At 42.9% G+C, this 18,819-nt stretch overlaps 1 protein-coding gene across 3 annotated transcripts in view; it reads left to right on the top strand.

Moving 5' to 3' along the window:
* The window catches only part of Pcyt1b (phosphate cytidylyltransferase 1B, choline), a 90,225-nt gene extending 80,848 nt beyond the window's left edge, over positions 1-9,377 (top strand). For all 3 annotated transcript variants that reach the window (XM_051179270.1, XM_051179268.1, XM_051179269.1), the window contains exon 8: positions 9,042-9,377. In XM_051179270.1, the coding sequence (XP_051035227.1) occupies positions 9,042-9,254 (213 nt within the window). In that variant the 3' untranslated portion in view covers positions 9,255-9,377. The remainder of the gene's footprint in view (positions 1-9,041) is intronic.
* The last annotated feature ends 9,442 nt before the right edge of the window (positions 9,378-18,819 follow it).

The following is an 18,819-nucleotide window of genomic DNA, read 5'->3' as shown; positions in this document are numbered from 1 at the left end:
CCAGCAAAGACGAAAAGGCAGCTGGAATTGTTATTAGGAAGTCTGGTGACAGCAAGCGGAGGTGAGTCTTAAGAAATGAAACCCAGCTTAGAGACTGGAGGTTTTTCTTTTAAAAACTTGCTATTAGTGTCAAAACTGTTATTAACATTAATTTACTGTATCAGCCAGACTTAGACATTACTTTTTTTTTCTGTTGACATTAAAAGTACAGGAATAGTTACAAGGATGTTAAACGCCAAGATAAGTAATTTGCTTTTCATGAATATGCTATTATTATAATAATTCTTTATTTGTGGATTTGTGACTGGAACTCATTTCTTAAAACAGGGGACCTGCATTACCTGCAACTACAGTACTGATACAAATAATCTAGTCTTAGAAAGGCACAAAATAGAAGATTTAAGGTTCGAAATTTGGTACCATGGGATTGATATGCAGCTTTGCATGTACTTTACAGTTGGTTCTGCACACAAACAGTTCTTCATCGAGTGAGACCTAAACTCTACATATACACGGTCTTCCTTTGCTTATGGCACTGGATACAGTTTAGTGTTTGGGAGATCAAATCCAATAGGCAGAACTTTACCATTCCAAGCCAGCCTGTGTTATGTGAGCTCCAGGCCAGTCTAGGCTACATAGCAACAACATGTCTCTAAAAACAACAAAAACAAAAGCAGACTTACTTGATTACTTGGCTTTCTTGGTGTTTATATTTCTTTGAGGAGGAGTCTGACTTGCTAACTACCATGGCCATATCATTTTCCTTGCTTGCCTTCCCTAACCTGCCTCACGTATTTGTGCTGCTGAGGTGGGCCAAAGGAGTATTTGAATTTGCTTCTTATCTATTGTGGGAGGACACTACATAAAGATGTAAAGAGCAGGAATGGGGCCCTAGGAGGCTATCTTGGAGGCTGTCTGCCACAATGACAATTTTAAGAATTTAAAGCCAGCAAACTATTAACTGCTGTGATCGGCTTTCCAATTCCTACTTATTCAGTCTGACTGGTGGGATATCAGGCCCCAAATAATTATTTTTTTACTTACATAATTTTATGTATTTAACTACTATTAATTGATTCTTCTAAGTTATCTTAAGATATACTCAGAAGGTAGCCTATAATCCATCCCAAATAGCAAAGTAAAGCCTTCTGTGTTAATGAGCTTTACATTACTGTAACAAAATACCTAAGACTACTTAAGAAGACAAGTTTATTTCTTGCACACTACTAAGGTGAGTTTAATTTAATATACATGAACATTTTAGGTAGTAGTTGCACCATGTGCAACACATTCTTAGGATGTGTGTCATAAATAAAGCTTTCTTTATGAGAGAGAGAGACAGAGAAAGAAAAAGGGAGAGGAATATGAAAAAATGATTTGGGCTCACTGTTTGGAAGGCTTTTGTGCTTGTGGCAGAAGAGTGGGAGGAACCTACTCACCTTGTGGCACCTAAGGGAAGGGAGAAAAAGGAAAGAAAAGGGGGGCAGCGTTCACACACCATGCTGAGAAGACTCCTCATTTGGCCTCCAAATAGAGCAGTCCACAAGAGCAAACCTGTAATACATAGGCACCTGGGAGGACAGACCAGATCCAAACAGTAACACCTTTTAGACAAAGACTCACTGTTACCTCTCCTTGTGTGTATTATCTCTGAATGACCCTCTGTCTCAAAAGAAGAGCTCTACATGAGTTCAATGTTGAAGCATGATTGCTTATGTTGGGGTTGATGCTGTTTGTCTCCAAATGGCAGTTAGTGAAGGATGCTGGGTTAAGGGATGTTGGCCCAGCATGCAGGGTTTGCTTTGGATACTGGTCTTCTTAAGGCAGCTCCATTATTTTTGTTTTGGAGCATCTGAATTCACAGAGCAGAAGCATTCTTTTTAAATATTAGCACCTCAATCACAGGCTGGTGGTATGATATCATTTTAAATGATCTGCCACTATATTCCTTTATTCTCTAAAAACAAAGTTATTTCCTGTTGTTTGGAATGAAATGAGTACATTTTATTTTACCAAACATGGGGCCTTTTCTTTAACACCCAAAGACAAAGATCTCAAGTCCATTGAAATTTTTAGTTTATCTTAGATCAGGTTTATTTAAACCATTTTATCATCTTGCTCCAGACTAGTTCAACAGATCCCATGCCAACCAGACATACATGTGCCATTTGTTACATGCAATTATTTTGTTTTTTAAAAATGACTGTGGAGCTGAATTAGAAATGAGGAATTTATATAACGTAAGGTCCACTGCTGTTTTTTTTTAAATTGTGGCATATGCTTTTATGTATATCATAAAATTTACTATTTTAACTTTTTACCCCTGAGACATGCTTTCTGAGTAGCTCTGGATAAGCCTGGAACTTACTTTGTAGGCCAGGCTGGCCTTGAACTCACAGAGATTCACCTGCCTCAGCCTCCCAAGTATTGGGATTAAAGGTGAGTGCCACCATCGCCCAGTTTAACTTCTTATTTTCAGCTGTGAATATCAAAACCAGAACCTCATGCATGCTAGACAAGTGCTCTACCACTGAGCTACACTGTCAGCCCCATTTTAACCATGTTCAACCAAAGGGTGGTTTTAAGTACATTCATACCAGCATGTAAACATCAATACCATCCATCTCCAGAATGTTTTCACCATATCAAACAGATACTGTTCCTTATAAGCACAAACTTCCCACACATAAGCTGCTGGAAAACACCCTCCTACTTTCTCTCTGCATTTGATTGATTGCTCTAGGTAGTTCATATAAGTCGAATCATACAGTACTTGACCCCGTTTCCTTGTATCTGACTTAATATACTTAATACATCAAGGTTTACCTATGTTGTAGCATAGATCAATGTTGTAAAGGCTTTGAAAACTTGAGCAGTCTTCCTCTGTGTGCTCATTATATCTGCTTTATCCATTCCTCTGTTGGGTTGTTGCCTATGGTGATATCTTGTTTGTATAAATAAAGTCTGTCTGAAGGTCAGAGAATGACACTTGCCACTATTTGTGAATTCCTTCCAGACTAATAGGGTTTTATCATGCAAGACCTCCTGAAGCAGTGGACCAGGTGACCCAACAGTTAAAACCATACAGCCCCACAGACTTACATCCAGGATTTGGCCAGGGCTCTGGGTTTTCTCAGGTTCCCCTTGGGATTTAACAGCACCCCACACTGGGTGCCAAAATATGAAAGAAATTCTTAATTTGTCTAAGTAATAAAAACCCAGAGTCAGACATAGAAGAAAATGCTAAGAGATCAGAGAGAAGGAGCAAGTCACTGCCACACCTTACATCTTTAGCATCTCAACAGACATGAACGTGCCTATTTTCCTCCCTCTGCCCAGCCATCTCACTTCCTGTCTGTCTGTATAGACCTCCAGACCTCTATGGTTAGCTAATGGCAAACTCCAGTCTCTGATCTTCAAACAGGCTTTATTTTGTACAAGCAAGATAAAACCACAGATGCCACTTTTGGCAGTTGTGAAGAATGCTGCAATGAACCTTTTGGTGTTCTGCACATAGCTGTTTGAGTTCCTACTTTCAGTTCTCTTGGGAATATACATGGAAACAAAAGTGCTGGATCATATGGCAACTCTGTGTTGAACAGTTTCGGGAACTCTCATACCCTTTTCCACAGCAGCTCTACTGTTTTACATCCCCACCAACAATGCCCAAGAGCTCTACTTTCTCCACACCCTTGCCAACATTTATTGTTCTGTTTATAAAATAGTCATCTTCATTTCAGGCACACCACTAGTTTGGGGGATCATTTTTATTTTGATAAAAGAGATAAAGTGAAGTCTGTGTGTCTGAACTAGATTTCACATTAGAACATTTTTCTTTCTGCAATGCTGGGGACTGAGCCCAGAACCTGGCAAGTGCTTTACTGGTCAACCACATTTCCAGCCTTTCCACTTAAGACTCTTTGAAAGTTCTAAAAATATACAAATGTACAAGTAAAGACTAAATAAACATAAAAGCCTCCAACTCTGAAAGAGCCTAATGGACTGTCTTCTTAGTTGTGCGGCCTTGGGAAAGTTCTTCTGTTGTCACTGTTGTTTCAAGAGGGGTTTCCTTTTTTGAGTTCTTTCTCTAAAGGTACATTAAGTGCCTTACACATGCTAGTCCAGTGCTCCATGACTGACATTAGCCCCAGCCTCAGCCCAGCCCAGACCTGGCCCCAGATCCAGCCAGGCCCTAGGCCCAGTCTTGGGCCCCACCCACCTTGGCAAGTTCTTCTGCATCTCTACACTTCAGTCACATCACCTGTAAGGGAAAAGGAAGCTTTCTGCCTCCTAGGTTTGCCCAGAGGATTAAACCAGTTCATAATAATGTCCTCATAACAGAGCCTGGCACAAAGACCGCATCAACCACAGTGAAGGGCTAGTTGCTGTTGATGTTTATCGATTTGACAGCGTAGAAGCACCGACTCTTCTGTCTTCTTGGGTTTCATTTTTTTTTTATGAGGTCCAAGCCAGATCATACTAGTTGTTTTTTCTTCACTTCATTTTAACTCATGTGCCAGGGATGTATAAGAAACACGAAAGCCTTTAAAGGTATTCATCAAGATATTCACAGCCTCACTGGATGTTAAATACTTCTTAAAAGGGAAAACTTTGTAGGAGGGAAACAGAAAATTACTTTCACATGGACAGGACTATAAACGGGATTATTTTCTTGGGAAAACTTTCTAAATGGAAACCTCTTAATACAATAAAAGATTGAATTTAAATACCTTTTCTCTTGGAAAATGTCATGCCATGGTCTTCATTATTTGTTATATTTCTAAAGTGCTTTTCTTCCCAGGAAGCTCATTATGAATTGTCTCCTGATTGGATTCAATTCAGTTCCTTCGTAGGGGAATAACCCTGGACAGTCCAGCAGAAACAGATCGGACAAACTGCAAGTCCAGGCCTGGTTACTTTTGCATGGGTAGCACATTTTGTGAAGTGTGACACCATTGTTTATCATTAAAGATTCAAATTCTTTCATCCCTTTAGGCAGAATATTCTCAAGTTATGAGCTTGATTCAAACTAGAGTAGACAAGATGTAGATTTCTTAGAAAGTGGGTTTCTAATGGAAATGCTGACAATCCATTAACAGCAGGAGGGCTAATGGCTGCCACTAAAAATATGCTGAAAGATTATAGTAATAAAAACACATATTTTAAAGTGCCTGCTAGAAGTTCAAGGATTTTTTTAATGTTACTGTTAATAATAGGCTACCCAATCCTTTTGGCATTTGATTTTGTCTCATAAATGGGCTTAATCTCAGGTAATGCTGTTGTACAGCACTATTTTTTTTTTCTGTTTGATTTCATGGGGGTTGGCTGTCTTTTGGCAGAATTATCAGTGCTCTTAATGGAAGGTAAATAATTGCTGTATTTGTAGACAGGTGGAATTTTCAATCTGGGAGGAATCTCAGTGATCAGCAAGGTTTCTCTATTATAGTTTCCAGAGGAAACTTTAGGCTCTACAAAGTGATAGACTAGGGCTTAGGAAGGGAAATGAGTGATGGAGGAGTTAATGATGTGCTTCAGGTCTTAATGTTTCTCTAGCTATGTCACTGTTGAAGTGCCTGCCTGATCTCCCTATCCAGGCTATTTGAGTTTCTTTCTTCCCATCATGTTTTATGAAGGCAAAAGCATCAGGCAGCAGCTATGGCTTTGTATTTGTTGGGGATCAGTCCAGGGCTTCTTTTAGATACCAAAATCTGTGCCTAATCAAGCCCCTTATAGAAAGTGGCATACTGTTGGCACAAAAACCACACACACACACACACACACACACACACACACACACACACACACACACACACACCTATATACTTCAAAGGATCTTGATGACCTGTAATAGCTAACATGATGTAAATATATGAGGCATTATGCTATTTTTGTTTAGGGAACGATTGCTAGAAAAAGTCTGTCCACGTTCACTATAAATGCCATGTTTGATCTGCAGATAGTTGAAGCCACAGACGTGTAACTATCACACCTGAAAGACTGAGTGTATTCATTACAGAACTTCTAGAAGGTAATGACTAGACAGGCCTCAAGGCACAGTATTATAATCCCAGCTATGTGAGAGAGCAAAGCAGAGGATCACAAGTTCAAGGGCAGCTTAGGCAGAGAAACACTGTCTCAGAAAGTAAAATCAAAAAGCCAGGTGTGGTGGCACACTCCTTTAACCCCAGCACTTTGGCAGCAGAGACAGGTGGGTCTCTGTGAGTTTGGGGCCAGCCTGGTCTACAGAGCTAGTTTCAGGACAGGGCTACATAGAAAGACCTGTCTAAAAACATAGGGAGTACTGGGGCTATAAATTAATGGCAGTCCACTTGCCTCACATGTATTAGGCTCTGGGTTTAAGTCCCAGAAACCCCCCCATACACTCACACAAAGAATAAAAGACAAAAAAGCTCACTTGCACAGATCAACACCGAAATCATGAAGACCATGTGATCCTAAAATTTCTTTGAATTTTCAAGGGCATTTTTCATGTTACTCAGTATTCTTTAAGAAACTGACTTTCTTGACCAGGAAGATATCTCAAGTTAGGAGCACTTGTTGCTTTTACAGAGTACCCAGGTTTTATTCCCAGCACCCACAGGGCAGTTTGCATGTAACTCCAGTTCCAGGGCATCCGAAGCCCTCTTCTGACCTCTGAGGGCACCAGGTAGTCACGTGGTATACACACATACATGCAAGAAACACACATTAAATAAAATTAATTTTTTAAAGAACCCCCTCTTTTTTGGGGGGCAGCTCTTAATATATTTCCTTGAAGTTATAGTAACAGTTCTCTAACTTATTTCAGAAGTTCACCCTTTTATCTGTTATGATACTACAATATCTATTCTCATAAATATTTACCTCCTTCTTTAATTCCTCAGGGAAAAAGAAGCTTTTGCTCTTGCTATCAAATTACCTCTCAGGAAAGTGCTGTGTGTTATCGTCTTTCCCAGCAGGAACAGCAGTGTGGTTCCTTCCCATGCCCTCATTCACATTCATCATCACAAATTAAGGAAACATTTGCAATCTGATACAGTAAAAAGTGTTTCTTCCCTGGCTGCCTAGCTCAGGTATTAGATCATGGTGGTGATACACAGGGCCTCATTCTTATCATTTGATTACCAGTGAGGTTGGCCATGTTTAGTTCATTTTATATGTACACTATCCCTTTGAAAATCTTTTCTCCTACCCTTTCCAACACCTTTCCACTTCTTCTCTATCTCCCTCTCCCTTTTTTTTTCTTTTTATGAGACAAGGTTTCCCTCGGTATTCCAGAAAGAAACACCATGCAACAGTCACCTGACATCTCAAGGATTGGAAAATCAGACACCTGTAATTTCAGTCCATGGAGGCTCAGGCAGGAAGCTCAAAAGGCCAAGACCAGCTTCAGTTAGTGAGACCCAGCCTCAAAAATCAAGTCCAAATAGCTCCCCCCATAAAACAGGAAAAAAAATCTATTTTTACCACCAACTCCACATTTTATCACACAGTCTTCCTCATCCAGCAAAAGGCATCACCACTTTCCAGTTTCACCAGCCAGAAACTAGAGTCACTTGATGTTTTCCTCCTATGTGCCACATCCCATCTATGAGCCAGTCCTCTTATTTCTACAGCCAGACCACATGCTGTAGGATTCCATTTAAATGCCATTAAGGTAAATATAAAAACTTAAAGGACAGAAAAAAGGGTCTGTGTTGAGAATCTGGGACAACAGGTGTTAACAAAGGGCCACGTGAGTTTTTGGGAGCTGATGAAGTCTCCTATGCCTAGAGTGTAATGGTAGTCACACAACTATTACTACTTGTCAAAACTTGTACAAGCGCACACAAAGGAGGGTTTATGAGACCTTAATTTAAATGTGGGGGAGAAATGCTGGCCATTTCCTCCTCCTCACCTTCACAATCATCACACTGAGCCAGGTGCCATCATAATCTTAGACTCTTTCTGTAACTGCTTCCTCATTAATCTCCCTGTCCCCACACCCTTTCCAGCAGTTTCTTCCAAGCACAGTAGTTAGACAGGTCACTGGAAAAGACAAAGGCAAATTGTGCTATTCTTTTGCTTACAATTCTCCAGAAGTTTCTCTTCCCCTCAGAGAAGGTCCTGTGTGAATCAGTCCCCTACACCATTTTCCTGGCCTTATCTCCCCCAGGCCACCCACTCTTCCCTCCCCCACTAGTTCTGTCCATTACTGAGGACAGCCTTTTCCTTCCCCTGTCCCTTTAAACATGCCTGAGTGGTTCTCCACTAAGGGAAATACAGACTTCCCACAATGGCCGCCAAGAGCCTCCATGATAGCCACCTACTACCTCTCCAGCAATCACCCAACTCTTCCTTATGTTCTCCAGGCAGCAAACCTCACTCCAGTCTGTGGCTTGCTGTCTTTGGGGGTCTGTCTGCCTGGACCCGGCTTCCCACTGATTTCCACTGGTGGAGTGGGTCCTCCCTCATCTCCTTTCCATGGAAGGCCTTCCCTCAGCCAGGCCTTCCATGGAAAACCCTTTAGCAATTATGTATTAACTTCGCTTTTTGAGATAGTCTCTTGTAGGCTTAGGCTTGTCTCAAACTCCTCCTGCCTCACTCAGCCTCCCGAGTGCTGGCATGCAAGTTTGAAGCACCAGGCCTGGTTTGGTATCTTCTGCCTTATTTTTTCATGGATCACATTTCCATCTGCTATAGCATATACTTTGCTCATTGTGTGATTTCTCCTAATATCCACAATGACAAAGGCTTTTGTTTTATTTACAAGACTCTACCATTACTTAGGATATTGCTAGTTTGCCTGGCAGTTAAATTGTACAGATGAAAGAAGAGGAAAGTCCCATCCATCAGCAGGGATTGTACCCTTAGGGATCGACTTCTTACTGGCCCCAGATTTTACTCATTTCCCCCTATTTGTAGCCATTGACAACGTGGAATGTCATACAAGTCTGTAGGTGCAGGTGTTTTGGTGAAGTGGCCCTCTATCATGCTCTTCCTCTCTAACTGTACTCAGAACTGTTGTGTTAACAGATATCTTTTTTCTATCTTTCCTCTAGAAGCAGATGTTCCAGGAGAGGAGTAGCCGGATGCTACAGGCCTTATCTCCGAAACAGAGTCCAGTGAGCAGCCCAACCCGGAGCCGGTCCCCTTCCCGCTCCCCATCCCCCACCTTCTCATGGCTCCCAAACAAGACCTCTCCTCCCTCCTCACCCAAAGCAGCCTCAGCCTCCATCAGCAGCATGAGTGAGGGGGATGAGGATGAGAAATAAAGGTGCCTGGCCAACAAGAGCCACACCACACAGGATGGGAAGGGTTCCTGGGAAGCCTGGGTGGTGTTGAGAGCTGCAGTTCAGTGGGGAGATGGGAGTTCTACCATGAGAAGGTACTGGGGCCAGTTCCTCTTCCTTCTCTGGACAGCCTGGCCGGGCTCAGCATGGAGGTTCCCAACCTGAAAACCCATACAAACCTTCTTAACCTCATGGAATCACCCCACTTTAGGCCTACTATGGAAAGGTGCAGAGCACTCCATGAAGTGGGGTGACTTCTGCTTTGGTCCACACATCCATCTGTATCAAATAAGCCATCTGCAGAAGTGGCTGCTGCCTCACCCTGCTCTCTCCAGCCCTCTAAGAGCCTTGCACGTTGCCTCCTAACTCCCACGCTCTCCCAGAATGAATACCCTTCCAACTGAGGTGGCTAAGTACTTCTGAAATGGGCAAGTGAAAGACAGTCCTGCCTTTCAGTTCAGCCACTAAAGCCTGATGATGCAATTGTCAACTCTTTCCTGTTCCAGGACCATGACTCAGACCCAGCTTTGCTTTGGCCAGATAGAAAAGTGTGAACCTTAACGTCTCATTCAAAGAACAGTTGTGTCAAGGTGAACTCCACCTAAGGCCTGACATGTTTCTGGCTGTACTTTTCATCACCGGCATGATGACACCATTTTCCAGAAATTACCCAGAATTGATGGGAATCACAACAAGGAACCCTGTCTTGTCTAAACAGAAATAAGCAAACCAATCAGGAGCTTCTTCTTAAAGGAATGGCTCTTTCCATTTCTGACCACTTCCCAGTTCATAGTCCTTGAGTAACAGTTTGATGTAACACTTAGTATACCGATAGGGGGTGCTACCTGCACGTATCTGTTCTATGTATCCTCCAAATATGCCTCCCCAGGGTGTATACCATATGCAATATGAATATATATGGTGGTGGTGTTGGACTATATACTCCTGTCCTGCTCTCCCCGATACCCTGCTGAAGCGCTTTATCTAGAGAACCACCTGTCCTCATGACTTGGGCACTTTGTCAAAAGCTCAATCAAATGTTAGATTCCTATAGAAATGTTTTGTCCCAGGAAATTCCTGTTGTTCTTCGCCTATGCCATTTTGGGTAAAGGGAAGCTCCAAAGAGTCTTGCAGAGAATTGAAGGCTCAGTCCTTTGAATAGTCTAAGAGACGCTGAAGGTATTTTTGGCCCCACCTTCTTGGACTGGGGTGGAGACTCCCAGATTGCTGTAGAACTGTTTGGGGCTACTGTTCCCTAACCATGTGCAGGGAATGAGCAGGTTCAGGGAAAGTTTAGAGCCAATCTCTTAGGTACAAACAGAAGTTCCTGGCTTTTATGATAAAGTCAGACAATGCTGGGGCTTGACATAATGAAGGCTGTAATCTGCAACTGGTGGGCAAAGGCCATCACCTCGGTGGCGGAAGCATCCTTTTGTTCAGAGGCTTTGGAGACAAGACTTCAGGGTGGCAATCAGTGGAGGAATCACCTTTGCGTTGGGGTGGAAGTACCTGAAGATCAGTGGTGATTGTTGCAAAACAAAACTGTGAGACTCAACCAGCTTGGAGCCCCCTTGTTCCTGGCACTTCTTCCAGAACTCTGTAAAGTGCTCATGAAAGACAGGGGGGGGGGGTTTAATGGGAACATGGCCCAGGAGAAAAAAAGTTCTTTTCCTAGCAAAGACCCTCTCAGAGCATCACTCTTCAGAGGCAAGGGCTTCCATTCTTCCATTGTGTCCATTTGATCTCAGCCTTCCACCATGCACCCAGGACAGACCACGCACGTATGCCTTCCATTTCAGCCAACTGACACTTGTGGCAGTGAAACGACAAGGAGATCAATCAAGCAAATGAAGCCAGTGAGGACAAGAGAAGAGGAGAAGAGAGGATCCTAGAGAGAGGAAAGACAAGATACAATCTGCTGCCTTAGGGCACTTCAGGTTGTATGTGGGGAACTCTCTTTGATAATGCCTTTTTTAAAAAGCCCCGACTGCATGACCCAGGGCAGAGAGAACCACTTTTACCTAAGTTTTTCTCAGACAGTCTAGGGTGGATATATCAGGAGACTGTAATTTTGCAGGCCTTACACAGCATCTTGAAAAGTCTCACACACATGACTCACCAGAGTGCCATTGTAGCTGTGAATGATTGGAAATGACCAACATTGGACTCATCCCAGGTACAGGCCCAAACAGCTCAGAGGTGGGTTTAGAACTCTTTCTCATTTCCACCAGCACCTCTTCACTTTCCTAAAGCCACAGCCTTCCGCAAACAAATGGCAGATTCTGCTATCCAACCATTAGCCCTTCTTGACCCTCTCAGTCTTTCCCAGCCTCTACCCCACCTTACCTCTCCCACAGCTAGCAGGAGCTGGGACTGAATCATTCAGTCATTTCTCATTCAAGGATGTAATGAGAGCATAAAGTATGCTACAAGCTTAGAGAAGTAAGCTTAAATGACAAAGAAAAAAATGACAAAGGTTCTTTTTGCCCCACAAAAGGAAAAGACTTAGAAAACAGGGTAGGTTGGGAATGGGACGATGGAAAAAATGAAACTACGTTGGTGAGTATAGAAAGATTTGTATTTCTACTTTCCTTCCAAGCATCACTAGGCCCCTAACGAGTGAAAGAGAAGGCTTCCTATTATATACTTCTGTGGCAATTGGATCCTCATGCAGCAGGAGGGGTCCTGGCCTCTCCGGCTTCTTTGGCATATTAGCAATTCCCACATCCTCCCCCTGAAACCAAGTGCTGGCTCCCTTCATGTAAACAACAGGGGTGGAGTTGTAATGTCATAGTCACACTGAATGGCCAATTTCTGTCAAGAAACTTCACTGTCACGGTATGCTAGAGGCAAAGGTAAACTAGCCCTGTGACAAACATAGTGTGGCTTCTGACCTGCTGTGGGTTCAGGAGTCTCAGACACTCTTTGACCTAGGCTACAAGATATTGCAGTTACACTGGTGGGCTGCAGCTATAGGAAGAACACAGCTGATTTTGCCTCCATCTTCAGGACTTACTTTAATGCCTAGTCTTACCCCGCAGATGAGCTTGTTTTTCAGGCATCTGCTTAGCACCAGTCCTGTCCTGACCATCTGATAAAGATGGATAGAATGAAGGGACGGAGGGAGGGAGGAAGGAAAAGAGGAAGGAAGGAAGGGAGGAAGGAATGGTGATGAGTGAGCTCATCAGGCATTTGTTTTACTTCTCCTCTAGTTTTCTTTTGTATCACTGCAGTGTGTCTGGGGACAAAGCCATAAGAACAGCATACCTACTTAAAATTCTGCTGTACATATATATAAGACGATGACTCATCTGGATTCAAGAATGACCTTACGCCCAAGCATTTGCTCTGGTGCTGAATAGTGCAAACTACTGGAATCACCCCACCCCCACCACCAAAACTCCTAAGCCCTCTTCCCCCTGTGCCCAAATGGATCACAGTATTCCCAACTTGTTTATAAATAAAGGGACGCAGAGTCACATTTTTGTTGCCCTGTTTATTGTGTGTTCCTGTGCGCCTATCAAACTGAATGTGCCTTGTAGCAGTTGTCCTGGGCCACTGCCTGGCCAGCTGTGGCTTCAGCACTTGGAAGGCTCTTGCCTTACTTTCTGCTAAATGGAGCCAAGTGTTGGATTTGGCAAGTGACTCACATCTTTACTGACAACCTAGGCACAGACCCACCCGAGAGGAGGTCAGGACTGAATTACAGATGTTACCACTCACTGGACCTTGATCAAACTACTTCACTTCACTAGTCTCAGTGTCTATTCTCTCAGGTCTCCTTTGCCAATAAAGCACTATGGATTTATGAGGTAACCTGCATTGTTGCCCAGCTTTTCTAAGCTACCACACTGACCAGGAAAAAGGGCTTACTCCTCACAAAGTAGAAAGTCCCCTGGGACCTCCACAGGCAGCACTGGTGATGTTGCTTCAACATTTGTAGCATCAAGATAAAAAAAGGGGTCTCAAGTTCCATCTACCTATCTTACCCTTGCTATTTTTCTGTAATTTTTAAAATTAGCAATAAGGTGGATTTCATTGTAGCATTTCTTACTCTCTGTGTGTGTGTGTATTCATTTGTACATAGGTGTACATGCACATTTGTGTGCATACATGTGGATGTCTGAGGTTAACCTTGGTGTTGTTCCTGAGGTGCCATCCACATTGTTTTAGATGCAGGGTCTCTCACTGCTCTGGATCACACCAGTAGGCTAGACTGGCTGCCTTCACCTCTCCAGTGCCAGGATTACATGAGTGCACCACATCTGCTTTTTGTTGTTGTTCAACATGGATTCTGGGGGAATCAAACTCTATCATGCTATGCCCCCAGCTCCTCATTATAGCAATTCTATACATATATGTAATTATTCATTATCCTTATTTGTCCCCCTTTCCCTGTTCTCCTATCTTCCCTCTCATTCTATCCAACTATCCTGCTCTTCTGTTTTCATGTCATATGTATTACATTCCCTCTCTCATTTCTCCTCTCCCTTTTATATTTCTTTCCCCCTTGTAAGAGCTCCATGTTCAATGAGAGACCCTGTCTCAAAAAATGGTAGAGAGCAATTGTGGAAGACACCCGACGGCAATCTCTGGTCTCCATATACACATACACACAAATATGTATGTAAATTTACAGATTCTTTAAGCCCCTGGAGGCACATGCATGGCCAGGCCTCTCCCCTGAGGACCTCCAACTGCCAGATTCTACCTACAGAACACTCTAACTGCCCTAATGGCTGGACTCAGGCCTCACCCTACAGAGTAAAAAGGTCAATCTCAGAACTTGAAATCCCACCAATCCCTGAGTTTGCTCCAAGCTCTGGACTTGAAATCCCACCTATCCTCACCCTAGAAAGTTCTGCTCTCTCCAAGACTGACCTGCCTTCTGCTCAGCTCTCTGCTGCTTCTCAGCGCAAGCTGAGGCAGCCACTTTCCTGGGGTTTTCACACCCAATAAATTACTTGTATGAGGTTTGTTGTGCAGTGTGACTTTGTGGTATTCTTTGGCTCCCAACTGCCAGAATACTTTTAACCTCAGAACTGCAAAACAGATTCTGCATATAAAAAGAAATTGTAAGGTTTGTCTTTTTGACAGAGACCACACACACACACACACACACACGTCAAATGCCAAAACCCTAATCATCTAATCAATTAATGGGCTAATTTATTAACTGGACAAGTTCTCAAAATAGATATAAATGGCCATTAAATATTAGAAAAAGTATCCATTATTTTTAATTTTTAGCCAATGAGAAATTCGAAACTTCTTTGATATACCATCTCACTTCAGGGAGAATGGGCTACCATTAAGAAAACAAGGAACCAAATGCTGTTGAGGATGTGGGGAAACGAGACCTTTTCTTCACTGTTGGTGAGAATATAAACTGGTACAACCACTATGGAAATCAGTATGTTGGTGCCTCAAAAACTGAAAATAGAATGCTTTTCAAGCATAGCTAGACTTTGGCAAGTAGCCAGTTCAACCACTTTTTTAATCAATTGAAAGCACAAAGATGGAGGCAGATACACTAAATCATGATACCAAGTGTTAACACTGAAGGGAGGTGTGGCTGTTCTTAAGAGTTTTATGCTACTACCCCAACTAATTCAGGAGCATTCATTAACTGCATCTGTAACTGGTTAGCTCTGTGAAATGACTCCAGTTAACATTAGCATATGCTTTAAAATAAAGCAAAGCTATATAGTCCATAAGGGAAGAAATTTAAAATAGGCCATAATACTTGGATTTACCACACAGATCAGATACATTCCTTTTTCAAGTTCAGTCTTATAAATATACAGATATAGTTTTTTGAAATTTATTATGTAAACAGCATTCTGCCTGTATGCCAGAAGAAGGCACCAGATCCCATTATTAATGGTTGTGAGCTACCATGTGGTTGCTGGGAATTGAACTCAGGACCTCTGGAAGAGCAGCCAGTGCTCTTAACCTCTGAGCCATCTCCCCAGCCCCAATCAGATACATTCCTGACAAGTTATATTTAAGTAAGTTCTTTGTTTCTCCTTGACTTCTAAGATACCTCAGACAAGTTCCTAAGGGAGAAAAAGTACATTCTATTCTAAAACTCATGTACACCATAAAAATATTCATATACACACATCTTTTGCATTGGAGCCCTCACGGGCTTCTTAAGTTGAATATTTAAGAGACAGCTCCAAGTATTTAGACGGCCATAGTGACACTTTTATCTTTTTTAAATTTTCATTTTTTCTTTGTGTCTTTTACATCATGCAGATCTATCCCATTCATTTCCCCTCCTTTTGTATCTGTCCTCTGCCCTAGCAACCTGTATCCCCGTGCCCCCCCCCCACTGATAAAATATAATTTAACAGAAAAGAAAAATCTCATCATGGAAGCTGCAGTATGACACAGTGAATCTCACAGTACACCCCTCTGTCCACATATCTCTACTTGTAAGTGTTGATTGTAAAGTGTCATCAGTCTGTTTTGAGGCCTCTGGTTTCTGCTACACTACTGATGCTGGGCCCTTTACTGGGACTCCTTTTGGATATTCTGTTGTTGCGCTGTGTCATAAAGATCCTGTGGCTTTGGGTCTGCAGGACTGGCTCCTTCATGTGCTTCAGCAGATGAGGTAGATGTTGGGGTGGCCAACCCATAGCCCAGGTTCAGAGCCTGGGTAGTTGCTGGATTGGTCAGCCCACCAGCTGTCCTCCACCCTTACCACCAGGGTAAGCTCTTCAGCACTGTGCTGGTGAGTTCACCCTAGGCAGCAAGGAGCAAGGGGTGATGGGAGTTCTCCTGTTTTCAGGCTCTCAGGGCCGCCTTACTCACACCTATACCACCAGCTGGTGGGGAGCTGACCCAGATGGTAAGGGATTGGGTAGGAGCACCTCTTTCCTTCACCCATGCCACCCCATGGCAGACAAGCCTCAGGGCCATCTCACCCACAGCCCCAGAACAGGGTTAGTTCCTTTGTGCTGCCCAGGCATGGTGTAGAGTCCACTCTCCCAGGTGCTGTAGCCAGTGAGGAGCCAGACCAACTCTGTACAACCTTATCCTCTTGGCCTTTGGTTGTAACATGAGCAACAGACACCAACATAGACCCTGAGGCATCAGGGCCACAGACCCAGACCACAGCCCAGGCCTGGGCAGCACCATGGCCCCCGGTGGCAAGCAAGGCACCAACCTCAACCCACTCATCACCACCTTTACCTCTTCAGATAACCTCTATCCACAGGGCATGAACAATTCTGTCTCTCTCTCCCATGCCACACCATGTATTTGTTCACTATATATAGTGTCCTACCACCTGGCTGCAAATCACTAGGTCAGACTGTTTTCTCCTCAGAGGCAGGGCAGGGGGGTGGGTCTCCTTCTCCTGCTCAGTCATAAAGGCATTAGACAGGGTTGTACTTTATATTCAGTCTGTGGGGCAGGCCTTCTTTTTTGTTTTGTTTTGTTTTTGAGACAGGTTTTCTTTTTGTAGCCCTTACTGTCCTGGAACTCATTCTGTAGACCATGCTGGCCTCAAATTCAGAGATCTGCCTGCCTTTGTCTCCCAAGTAGTGGGATTAAAGGAATGCACCACCACCCAGTGATACTTTTTAAAAACTATATGAAAATTCGCATATATCAAAATATACACAAGGAACACATTCATTAAGAAACCAACAAATGCTGGGCAGTGGTGGTGTACGCTTTTATTCCCAGCACTTGGGAGACAGAGGCAGGCAGATCTCTGTGAGTTTGAAGCCAGTCTCGTCTACAGAATGAGTTCTAGGGCTTCCAGCGCTGTTACACAGAGAAGCCCTGTCACATGAGAGAGAGGAGAGAGGAGAAGAGAGGAGAGGAGAGAGGGGAGAGAGGAGAAGGGAGAGGGGAGAAGGAAAAGGGGAGAAGGAAGAGGAGAGAGAGAGAACCAAATACCCAGAAGTGATGGTCTTGAACTCACAATCTCCCACCTCTGTCAAGAGTTGGTATTGCAAACATTGCTATGCCTGATAATTACTAAATTTTTTTTCTCGTTAGAAACAACAAGAGAGATTTTCTTTTCAACACTCTCATTTAACAGCTACCAGTGATGACCTTGCTTAAATATTTCTTGAATCGTGACGTTCACAGACAAGAGTGAACAGGACAGGTATAAAGGGAGGTGTCTCAGCCAACTAAGAAGTGGTCAGTAAACATTTAAGTGGGTCACTAGGTGTTGGGGACACAAAAGCCCAAAGGCATATAATCTTTGCTTGTGGTTTGTGAACTTCCCATCTGTTTGTGTCTTTCCCATCTGTCCTTACCTTTATTTAATTCTTAATGAGCTCTTAAAGAAAAGTCCATGTTTGGAGCCACACAAGCTTCTGATTAATGTATTCCTGTAATACCAGCACTTAGGGGCAGGCAGAAGGACTGTCACAAATCTGAGGCCAGTCTGGGCTATAAAAAGCAAGCACCAGGCCAGCCTGAGCTGCATGGCAAGAATCTGTCTCCAAACATATGAAAAACTATTCTGATTCCACTGAGTAAGATTTAGAATTATCTTACCAACTTAACAATTGCACTAATTTCTTTGGGATAGAGCACTATAACTGTAGAGTGCAAAGATTTCCAATTCTCACTCAGAGTGGAAGAAAATTGAAAAGGTAAACTTTAAAAACCTTTCCTATTTGAAATTATTCTTGAGTATGTTGGAAAGATGAGATTGGCAATATCATCTCACATATAGGCACATAAATAACAGAAAGGCTACAATGAGCTCCCAAAGTTACTATTGACATACACGCTTTCCTTGAGGACCTTGAGTAAGCCTAAGCATCTCTTAGAATAGCCCAAAGTCTCTTTTATAGATGAAGTACACATACTAGGTCTCATCCTAGTTTTTTTTTTTTCAAAACCACATCCTAGTTTTTTTTTTTTTAATCACACAATGTATATTTATTTACCTTTACAAAATATTTCATTACCAGTTTCAGGAAGAGCAGTTTTCACATAGAAAGCGCCATTCCCATTACTGTGCTAAGGTAACAATAATTAGAAAAAGTGAGACTGGCTTGTTCAGCTGTTAAAAGAACTGCTGAGGAGCTGGAGAGAGGGCTCAGTGCTTAACTGCACTTGGTGATCTTCCAAAGACCTGGAGATTGGTTCCCAGCAACCACGTTAGATGGCTCACAGCTCCCTGTAACTGCAGCTAAAGGGGATCTCATGCCCTCTTCTGGTCCCCTTGGGAACCTGAACACTTGTGATATGCATTCATAGAGACACATATACATAAATTTAAAAAGCAAATCTTAAAAAATGCCAAATGCGTTAACATCTAGTACAGTTGTTGAAATCCCTAACAAGTTTACTTCTATTGAAGACCAACAGATTCTGCTTGGACAAGATGGAGGGAATAGTGAGTGAGTAGTGTCAGCCTACCTTAGACTTCTATGCACAGAAGCAAGCAGAGAGGCTACATAATCCCAGACCCAAGCCTACAACACCTTTTCTCCTTCTCAGCTTTCCAGTCACCTGTTAAGCAGAGCATCAGTAGTGTTGCTGTGCCTGACAACTGGGTTTGCTACCA

Source organism: Phodopus roborovskii, unplaced genomic scaffold (genome assembly GCF_943737965.1).
Source record: "Phodopus roborovskii unplaced genomic scaffold, PHOROB, whole genome shotgun sequence".
Taxonomy (NCBI): Eukaryota; Metazoa; Chordata; class Mammalia; order Rodentia; family Cricetidae; genus Phodopus; species Phodopus roborovskii.
Note: the sequence above shows the minus strand (reverse complement) of the source record. Positions and strands in the feature narration are given on the sequence as shown.